The 10,460-nt window shown below is 41.0% G+C and overlaps 1 protein-coding gene across 2 annotated transcripts; it reads left to right on the top strand.

The window, feature by feature from the left end:
- The first annotated feature begins 169 nt into the window (after positions 1 to 169).
- Positions 170 to 8,901, top strand: STRADB (STE20 related adaptor beta). Of its 2 annotated transcripts, none has more exons than XM_004175298.5 (12): positions 170 to 262; positions 2,790 to 2,846; positions 3,189 to 3,269; positions 3,629 to 3,728; positions 4,340 to 4,461; positions 4,963 to 5,041; positions 5,490 to 5,613; positions 6,057 to 6,228; positions 6,639 to 6,743; positions 6,961 to 7,190; positions 7,769 to 7,811; positions 8,278 to 8,901. In XM_004175298.5, exons 2-12 carry the CDS (start codon positions 2,835 to 2,837, stop codon positions 8,428 to 8,430), a joined length of 1,221 nt encoding a protein of 406 aa, XP_004175346.2. In that variant the 5' UTR covers positions 170 to 262; positions 2,790 to 2,834; the 3' UTR covers positions 8,431 to 8,901. The 2 variants fall into 2 exon arrangements, with proteins under 2 accessions (XP_004175346.2, XP_012430443.2); XM_012574989.5 differs by having other exon boundaries at positions 4,933 to 5,041.
- Positions 8,902 to 10,460: the final 1,559 nt, after the last annotated feature.

The following is a 10,460-nucleotide window of genomic DNA, read 5'->3' as shown; positions in this document are numbered from 1 at the left end:
GGGGTTCTGGCGGGAGGCGCGGCGGCACCGCCGGGCCCCGGCCCTGACTCCGGCGGCGGCGGGCAGGAACGGGCGCTGCCGCCCTGTGAGGCTGCTCGGCTGTGCCGAGGCTCCGCGCTGGCCGCGCCCTCTGCCCCGCGGCAGGGGCAGCCGGGCGGGCCGGGGAGAAGGAGCGACGCACGCCGAGCTCGGGAGGCGGCTGCGGGGAGCGGATCCCTGTCCCGGCCACTGTGGGAGGCGGGGGCCCAGCGAGGAAGGCGAGGTACGAACTTAACGGAACGAGTGAGGAACTGAGGGGGAGCCTGCGGGGCGTCCTTCCGCACTTTCCGGTGCTTTGTCACGGACGGATCATTTCACTCGAGATACACGACCGAGAGCTGCCTCAGTCACTGCGGACGCTGAAGTAGGAGCTGCAGCTCGGCGTCAGCAGAAGCCAGTGGTGCGCGTTCCCGGTACCGGGGCTTCGGCTCCGGAGCTTCACCCTCCCCTAGCTCACACCCACAGTTTCTGTGGCTTTTTCTGCCCTGCACTGTTCACTGGCTGAAGCTTCGGCCAAAGTGTGATGATTGTATCATTTTACATGTACAACACTGTCACTATCTACAGTACCAAAAAAAAAAAAAAAAAAAAAAGCAAAAAAAAAAAAAAAAAAGCCTGCGATACAGAAGGAAAAATGTGAGGACTGGGAAATAGTTTATGTGGGGACATGATCCAAAGCCGTATTGAAAAATGGAAACTATGTCAAGCTACATAAGAAAAAAAAAAATTAAAATTGTACTGTTATTTGAATAAATATGCATCACTGGTGTTTCTGTTGGCTGGCTATACATCTTTGAAGTAAGTCTACAATAATTTGACTTTGGTATATCATAGTTATTAAGAGTTTATTCTTCAGCTTAGCTTTTGTGGTTTCATATTGCAAGCAGCAGAATAAATTGTCATGTGTTGCAGAATGAGGCATCTTCTTCACAGGTAGAAGGATGCTGTAGCCATCACAGTGGTAGGCAGCATCCTAAAGAACCTGCAATCTTTTTTTTTTTTTTTTCCTACTCTGCTACAAACTTCCTTAGTGAAGTTGTAAATCAAGTGCAGATCCTATGAAGGTGCCCAATACCTGGTAGGGATCGACTTTTGTCTCTATTTGGTATCTCTAATAAGGAATTACATCAGATCTCCAAGCAGATCTTCAGGGTAAAAATGTTGCTGGAATGGCTTGGCTATTTGGCAGTGAATGGAGTGGTGGAGGCTTGTTAGCTTTTCAAGAGTGTTCCCTTGATTAAGTAGCATACATAATTTAAATACAGAATATACTCAAGTTTAGCTCCTTAATAAACAAAATTATCAGTTTCTGGTATAATACTTCCACTTTTATAAGTTAACTTTCATACCAAAATTGCATATTAACATGGAACTATTTCCTGTATCTGACTTTATCAGTCACCAAGTAGGATTCCTCATGGTGGCTGGAAAGCTACCTATCAGAAAAGGACCTGGGGTTGCTGTTTGACAGTGTGCCCAGGTGGCCAAGGCCAGTGGCATCCTGGTTTGTATCAGCACTAGTGTGACCAGCAGGATCTGGGAAGTAATTATGCCTCTGTACTCATTAGTGAGGCCAGTTTGCATCTCAAACTGCATTCAGTTTTGAGCCCCACACAAGAAGAAAAACATTGAGGCACTGGTGGGTGTTCAGAGGAGGGCAGCAGAGCTGGTGAAAGATCTGGAGCACAAGTACTACAAGGAGTTGCTGAAGGAGTTTAGCCTGGAGAAGAGGAGGCTCAGGGGGGACCTTCTTCCTCTACAATTACCTGAAAGGAGATTATAGTGAGGTGGGAGCTGGCCTCTTTTCTCATGTAACAAGAGATAAGATGACAATAACTGGCCTTAAGTTGCACCAAGGAAGGTTTAGATTGGATGTTAGGGAAATTTTCTTCATTGAAAGGGTTGTCAAGCATTGGAACGGGCTGCCCAGAGAAGGGGTGGAGTCACCATCCCTGGTAGTGCTCAAAAAACATGAAGATGTGGTGCTTAGGGGCATGGTTTAATGGCAGGCCCGGCAGTGTTAGGTTAATGGTTGGACTCTGTACCTTCGAGGTTTTTTCCAACCTTAACGATTCTACTGTTGAAGACTTGCTTATAGCTAAGGTAAAATAGTCCCATTCTGTACTTACAGAAGCTTTGATACCCTTACTAGACATTTCTCCCACTGCCTAAGCCTCCAAATCATCAGACATAAACTTAGGTTTGCTGGAGGACTTTCAGAGATGCTCCTCTGATCTGTGAGGGAATTGCTTCTCTCTTTTTTTTTTAAATCGAAATCCCTTACAATACTACTTCCTCCCTCACTTGTGAAATGTAAAGTGCAATTGCTTCTGCCTTGCCTTTTTTTTTTTTTTTTGTGAGCTAGTTCAGCTGCACACAGCCAAGCCAAGATCTGCCTAGCACAGCTGTGTTCCTTTAAAACAACAATGATTTCTCTTCCTACAAGCTGCCAAGGATTCATAAGTCTGTTCTTTTTTACTTTTTGCATTTGTACAGTTAACTTGCAATTAAACTGTTTATTCAGAACTGGCAAAAAAATTTCTAAACCCATAAATTAAAAAGGAACACTTGAGTTGACATGTAGTCCTCAGTGTGGAGTTTGAAATTGATATGCTACTTAAATAGAAGCAGACTTTCCCTAAGCTGGAGTTCTGGGGTTTTGTGAATGCCTCACAGTTCTAATTAAGGAGATTTAAGTTTATCACAGGTTTATGTATCATCTTACTTTGCGATTATTTTTTTTTTTCTAGGATAAATGGGTGTGTATGACTTTTCCCCTGATCTAAAGTGGTTCCATGTCTTGTTTGGTAAGTTTGTCTTTAAAAATTTTGGCTGATGTACCTTGTTACCCAGCTATACCTTAGTATGAAAAACCCTGGTGAAATGTATTGCCTGAGGAGATTTCCACAGTGCTGAGATGTTTGAACTTCATTGTGTCAGCTTTTGGTGAAGGAGACTTTAATGTCTCTTCTCTTTAGGTCTGCCATGTATGTCTGCTTTATGCTGTTTCTTAATCCCTTGATTGATTGACTTGTAGCAGAAGACTTTCTGAACTGCTGCTTATAAGGCCTACTTTTTTACATTTTTGCACTGCCATATTTAATAAATTGCAGCAACTCCACCAACATTCACTTGTTTCTGTTCTTAAGGACTGCTCCTGTATTCTGCGTACACCAATTGAATCAATCAGACCAGAAGAGCTATCACAGAGCAGCATCCATGAATGCCTGGTAAGAACAGAAACTAACTCCCAAGGATAAATATAAAGCTGGTGCATATTAAAAAATAGCCAAATTAGGGAGTACTACTTGAAATACTGACCAAAAAAACCTGAGTACTTTGGGGCTTCCACTTTGGGAGAAGACTGTAGGTATCTAAGTGTTAATCTTGTGCCAGTTTGAAAACAAACACACACACACAAAACTTGTAACTCATAAAACTAAGTCTTAATAATGGTAAAAGTACCAGCTTGAATGTTCTTATTTGAGTACTGGACTTTATAATTAATAATGTTTTTACATTAGTTTTAAAAATGTAAATTATTAAAAATTTCGTAGTTATTTTGAGAACTGTTTCTTATCTCTCTTAGGCTGATTCTGATCTAGCCTGGATTCCCCCATCTACAGGGAAGAATGAAATGGTATTTTGCTCCTCTAATGTCTCTCATTATGAACTCCAGCTGGAAATAGGTAACATAAATGGACCTTAAAATATTTCTTCTTCCCACTATCAATAGTTTATTGCTAACTGCAGTAAATATTATGTTTGGAAAATTAAGGACTATTCCTGTGTCTCCTTAGTCGAGAAAAGTGCAGAGCATTGCTTATATCTTAGTAATCTCTTATTTCAAGATCTAAGACAAATCAACAATTACCTGAAATTGTCTCTTGATGTTTGTGCATGTACTTGTCAGTTTTCAAAATCTGTGGTATGTAACAATACAGCCTTAAGTAACATCATTATCTTGTAATATGGCTACTCAAGTTGGTTGTTCTAAAGATGGCTGCCTTAGATCCTACTCTGCATTCATATGTTTATGTGAATATGAATACTAAGTGTTGCTCATTTGGGTGTATAATTGATGCTGACATATGTTCAAACACTTTTAGTTGTTCTCAAAATATCAGAGTCATGCTTCAACTAATTTGCTGCAATTATTTAAGGTCTTGGCATTCTGAAACAAAAGGATGCTGCTATCAATTGCAATTTTAAAACTGGAAAATGATCTCTATATATGAAGGAGACCATGTGATGGGTTTATTATGCTTTCCAATATTAAGGTAGCCATTTCTGGTTTCAGGAAGGAGGTTCAACAATTTAACTTCAGTGTACCTTGCACGGCATACACCTACAGACAGGCAAGTTGCTGTAAGGATCACAGACCTTGAAAACTGCTCTGAAGAGCACTTGAAAGCCTTACAGGTAAAGGAACAGCATTTCTGCACAAAGCTTGATGAAGACATTGAGCAATACATATGAGATTACTGAACAAAGGTAGCCTTTGTTTGAACTGGGTAATTTAGTCAAGTTTTTCCCTCCAAAGGAGTAGAATATAATAAACGTAATGCATGTGTAAATTTGAGAGTTGCTTTCTGAAGACCACAGCTGACAATTGCTTTAGAAATTGCTTCTGTAATTGGACAGCTTACTCGAAACATCTTCTGTACTCTTATTTAACACCAGAAGTTTGGATTATGAACAAACTAGATTTACTTCATACAAATGCAATTATGGGCAAGCTATTTACATTTCTATTGCAGGCTATGCACATCACCTGCAATCATGTATAAATGCAAAGAAACAGTTCTCTTTACTGATTACTGAATGTAGTTAATGCTCTTGGTACAACTGCAGTTCTGTGGTTAACACATCCACTTTCATTTAATTCCATAGAATGAGGTGGTTTTATCACACTTTTTCCAGCATCCCAACATAATGACATTTTGGACAGTGTTTACAGCTGGAAGCTGGCTTTGGGTCATCTCCCCATTCATGGCCTATGGTAAGAACTGTTAACTGCAATTTTGGAATAGGAGAAAGGGCTGATACAAATTGGACCATGTGGTCCATGAGAGGTTTCTCTTTAATAATCTCCTATCTTGTAGAAAAAACAGACTCTCCCAAACCATTTGTTTAGAGAACATTTCTTCCCCAGTGAAAACTGGTATTTGAACTGCATTAAATTCCAATTAGTCCTAGGACCCACTATCTGGGAGATGTATTTGACTTAATACAGCTTCTGCTAACAGAAGACCTATTTACATTGAATACAGATTGGGCACAGACTTGCAGTTAGCAGAAGCATGACATGGAGCATCAGTTATGTCCATGTAATAATGCACCAGAGTCAATATGGAATGCTGTTCTTGATGAGTGTATACAGTGAAGGAAACATAGACAAGTAATTTAATAAGACTTGTTAGGCCTATCTAGTGTTTTTTCACTTCCAGGTTCAGCTAGACACCTGCTGAAGACTTACTTTCCTGAAGGAATGAGTGAAGCTTTGATAGGAAACATTCTGTTTGGTGCAATCAGAGGATTAAATTATATGCACCAGAATGGATATATTCACAGGTAGGAGAATGTCAATAGGTAAGAACCAGAACCAGTATCTTACCTTAAGTATTATTTCCTTCCTTTTCCTCTATACCTTCTTGTATCAGACAGTGCACAAGTAACATTTTTTTTCAATAATACAGCAGGATTAATTTTAACAGGAAATGTATATATGCATTTCTTCAAGCCACTTGTTAAAGGGATTATACATCTGCCTGGCTTTGTCTCTTTGAAGCAGAAGAAAACAAGAGTTATAGAAAGAGCTTCCTCAGTTTACACCCCTTGCAGGGAAGAAGGTCCTTTCTCCAATTTCTGGCAATTTTTTCCTGATCATCTCTCTTAATAGAGAGATGAACTCCATGCTAGCATCTCACTATAAGTCAATGAAATATTAAAGCTTTTCTGTTCTAGTAGTACTTAGAGTAATTCTTATAACTAAAATTTACCACTTTATGTTACAGGAATATTAAAGCTAGCCACATTCTGATTTCAGAGGATGGGCTGGTTTCTCTCTCTGGCTTAAACAACCTCTACAGTTTAGTTAGCAATGGACAGAAGTCAAAGGTGGTGTATGATTTCCCCCAGTTTAGTACATCTGTGCTTCCTTGGCTGAGTCCTGAACTACTGAGACAGGTTAGTATAAATTACACATAATTTTTCCAATTTAAAGTTAGTGGCAGTACTCAATTTCCAACATAAGTCTGCTTGTAGAATTGCAGTGAAATATGTTGAACTGCAACTTTTAAAAATACATGTAGGTACTGAATTTTAATTCTTTTAGAGAGAACCAGTTCTAAAGCTCTTGGTAAGGTGATGCTGTACTAATTCTCTTTACCCAAACCTCCTGGAAACTACTCTAAATCCTGAAGCTTGTGTTCACTACACCCATCAGATTTCTGAAAACAAGTCTGAAGTTTCACAATTTAATTGCTTTAATACTGTGTAGGTTATGGGGTATTCCCTTGTTTTGAAGCAGGCACTTGTATCTTTGTTGGCACCACTCAATGGCCTCAGTGATCAGTAGTGTCTTCCTTCTCTTATAGGATTTGTCTGGCTATAACATGAAGTCTGACATTTACAGTGTGGGAATTACAGCATGTGAATTAGCCAATGGACATGTTCCATTTCAAGATATGCCTCGCACTCAGGTATAATAGAGATAAAAACATGCTGAGCATTTTTTTGTTTTGGTTTACTCACAGAAACCAGTGCTATTACTGCTGAAGTAACGGCTGCTTTTTGTTACTTCAAATATGCATGCCTCTTTCTAGAATAAATAATCTTTCCATCCCTGGAGTTTCATAGCTTACCCTGAATAGGTCTGGATAGCTGTTGAACTCTTATACTGCTATTCTTTCCTACTAGATGCTGCTGCAAAAGCTGAAAGGTCCCACCTACTATCCTTGGGATATAAATACCTTTCCTCGAGGGGAATCAAGGATGAAGAATTCCCGATCAGGTGTTGATTCTGGAATTGGTGAGAGCATGACACGCACAATGACCAGTGAAAGACTTCAAATGCCCTTTTCCAAAACATTTTCACCTGCTTTCCACAACTTGGTAGAACTTTGCTTGCAACAGGACCCTGAGAAAAGGTAACATTATGGTGAAAACTAGTATTTTGTTACTACCATCTAAGACTAAGTATAGCGCATAGCTTAGAATACAGTAATCAGTTGAATGCTGTTAGAGCCAGAATTTCAGAGCAGATGTACTATGTAAAACCATACACTTACATTTGCATTTTAAGAAATGTCTTGTCTGAAAAAGGAATCAAACTTTTAAATTAATTTGGCCCCTGAATTTCTCGTAATATAAGTGTTCTTTGTAACAAGTAAAATTAACTTTCAAACATTTACTTTGTCCAAGAAAAAAAAAAAAAACAGAAATCTGAACTACACATTTTCAATTCTATGTCTCTTTTGAATGAGACATTTAATTCCTTGTTAAGCAGAAACATGAAAAGGCCTTTAAAAATTGATTTCTTCAGTAGTGCTTTCACTACAAATTGAGGCATAGTATGTAGGAATTGTGTGCTGCTTTTCTCATTCTTCACATTTGTCTTGTGGAGAAAAAACCACTTGGCTTAAATTTATTTCTCAATCTGGCCCATTATCCAAATGCAGTATTTTACTTTCCAAAACATAATTATATTGTTCATTTTATGATTCAGGCCATCAGCAAGCAGTTTGCTTTCGCATACGTTCTTCAAACAGGTGAGTTTACTATACTTCATTAAATGATACAGCTATAACCTAAATAAGCTACAAAAAGAGCTAGATTACAAAATAATGAAGTTACCTGGAGCCAAAAAGCATCCTGTAAGAGCATACCTGCTTCAGAATATTTTTTAACAAAATGGTATTTATAGAGTATAATAATCATAAGATTAATCAGTTTCCCCATTGATTAAGTTGATTTAACTTAACTAAAGGCAGCCTAACTAATTTTAAGAAATCATTAATATTCTTAATTTAAAGAATAAAAAGCAGAACCGCACAACTGATTTCATTAGTGTTGCAATACTAATAGAGTGGTGAAAACTAAACTTCTCATCCTTTTACTTTCAGTACTGTAACATGCAAGAATATGGCTCTGATTTCACATGTTTTTAATGAAGTCATTTGCAAAGTTATGGAGACTTTTTTATGCAGCTGCATTTTAATTTTTTTTTATTTCTAGATAAAGGAACAAACACAGAATTCACTACTGTCCCTATTACCACCTCCTATTCAAAATAACAGATCAGAGTTCTTGGCACTGCCTTCAACAGCAGTTGGGACTGAACTTGGACATATTGCTACAAATCAAGATGATACAGACTGGGAATTCTAAATAAATACCAATGATACCTCTCCAGTGTTTCAGAGAAGGAAAATGTGATTTGTATTTGCTGCTTTTGTATGATTAAAATACAGTTAGACCAAGTATACTTGAAATGACATGAAGTGCTATAATTCATTAACTTCCTCTTGGCATCACAAAATGCAGTGTGCCTCACTCTCTGTAAGGAAAACTGTGTATAAAGAATGGCTGAATCTCACCTTTCTCTTTCAAAGTCTTCCTTAACAAGAGAGTCCCTGCTGTAATCTTACTCTGTACTGTATTATCAGCTCATAGTGCTGCAGTCCACATGCCTTTCTGAATTCAGGCCTGGGGTTTGGCTGTGATCTTACCTAAACATCTATTTGTCTTTTCATTATCACCCAAATCATTTTAATAAGGAGAAATCCTCCACTTCCAAGTTGAAATGTGAAACTGCACAGATTACTTGCTTATGTAAATAAATGTTTCTCTCTCAAAAGACATTTTTCTCACTTGACATGCTGTCATATTTGTCAAAAGTTAGCTATTAATAATTTTTCATGCAGTTTTAATACTGTGTTTTTCCCAGAGAAGTTAACCTTCTTGGAAGTAGGACTCCTGCTCTTGCGTCTGTTCACATTCTTAGTACAAATCTGGGCTTTTGCACCTCTGTTTATTGTTGTATCATTTTAGCAGTTAATCTGAGGATAGTTTTGAGGACAAAGTAATTTGGCTTTCCTTCCTAAATGCATATTTATTAATATTTGACCCAGATGCTGGTGGCATGGCAATGCACACATTTCTCTACATTGCTTCTCTTTTGACTTTCAGTCAGGATATTTTTTTGGCAATTTTTCTTTTTCCTTATGCTGGACTTGTAAAATGACACATTTTGGGTAGTTTGGTGAACCATGGCCTACAAAGGTGCTCTGCTTGAATATCAGCATCACAAGCATTTAAAATGGAAGAATTTTACTGTTCCAGTCTTCGTTCGTACTCTTACTGTGAGACTTTTTAACAGTTTCAAATTTATAGAAATTTCTTTTTAATTTTTTTTTTCAAAAGTGGTTATCGGTTTGTTTGTTTTGGGATTTTTTGGGGGGTTGTTTTGAGTTTTGTTTTTGGGGTGAGAAGGGGTGGAGAGTACCCTAAAGTACATTAATCTGTTTATTTTGTTTATTTTCACTGTGGCGATTAACTATTACATCTAGCAGTGCGTATGGATGTTTATCCACGAGAAGATCTTGCTTTTTGTCTCTGTATCACTGTTTGAGGCCTGCTGGTGTCCCTCTGAATAGCCGATCGCGTTGCCCCAAACCAACGACCGACGGCAGCGCAGCCGCTTCCCTCGGGCCGAGTCCGACACGGCGGCCCCGCCACCGCCCCCTGGCGGCCGTGACCGCTGCCCGCGCGGGCAGGGCGGGAAAACGGCTGAGGGGGAGCGGGATGAGCAGGGCAGGGCTGAGGGGGAGCGAGATGGGCAGGGCAGGGCTGAGGGGGAGCGGGATGGGCAGGGCAGGGCTGAGGGGAGCGGGACGGGCAGGGCTGAGGGGAGCGGGATGGGCAGGGCAGGGCTGAGGGGGAGCGGGACGGGCAGGGCAGGGCTGAGGGGGAGCGGGATGAGCAGGGCTGAGGGGGAGCGGGATGGGCAGGCCAGGGCTGAGGGGGAGCGGGATGGGCAGGCCAGGGCTGAGGGGGAGCGGGATAGGCAGGGCAGGGCTGAGGGGGAGCGGGACGGGCAGGGCAGGGCTCAGGGGGAGCAGGATAGGCAGGGCAGGGCTCAGGGGGAGCGGGACGGGCAGGGCTCAGGGGGAGCGGGACGGGCAGGGCTCAGGGGGAGCGGGACGGGCAGGGCAGGGCTGAGGCCGAGCGGGGTGGCAGGGGCAGGGCTGAGGGGCAGCGAGGTGACTGCGGCGGACAAGCTGCTCGGCAAATAAACGCACCGGGGACGGGAGGGCGACACAAGGCAGGAAAAAACATCCCCAAAAGCACCTGTCCCCAGAAGCAGCAGCCGGCGGGTCTCAGGCTGGGAGGCCTCCTTTTGGCCTCCGTGAAGGGAG

Source organism: Taeniopygia guttata, chromosome 7 (assembly GCF_048771995.1).
Source record: "Taeniopygia guttata chromosome 7, bTaeGut7.mat, whole genome shotgun sequence".
Classification (NCBI taxonomy): domain Eukaryota; kingdom Metazoa; phylum Chordata; class Aves; order Passeriformes; family Estrildidae; genus Taeniopygia; species Taeniopygia guttata.
This window is presented reverse-complemented; position numbering and strand designations above follow the sequence as displayed.

Excerpts from the sequence above, each read along its gene's own strand:
- STRADB (XM_012574989.5), top strand. Across the intron at positions 3,729-4,339 it reads TGAACTCCAGCTGGAAATAG|GAAGGAGGTTCAACAATTTA; the intron begins GTAACATAAATG and ends TTCTGGTTTCAG. Across the intron at positions 7,191-7,768 it reads CAACAGGACCCTGAGAAAAG|GCCATCAGCAAGCAGTTTGC; the intron begins GTAACATTATGG and ends TTTATGATTCAG.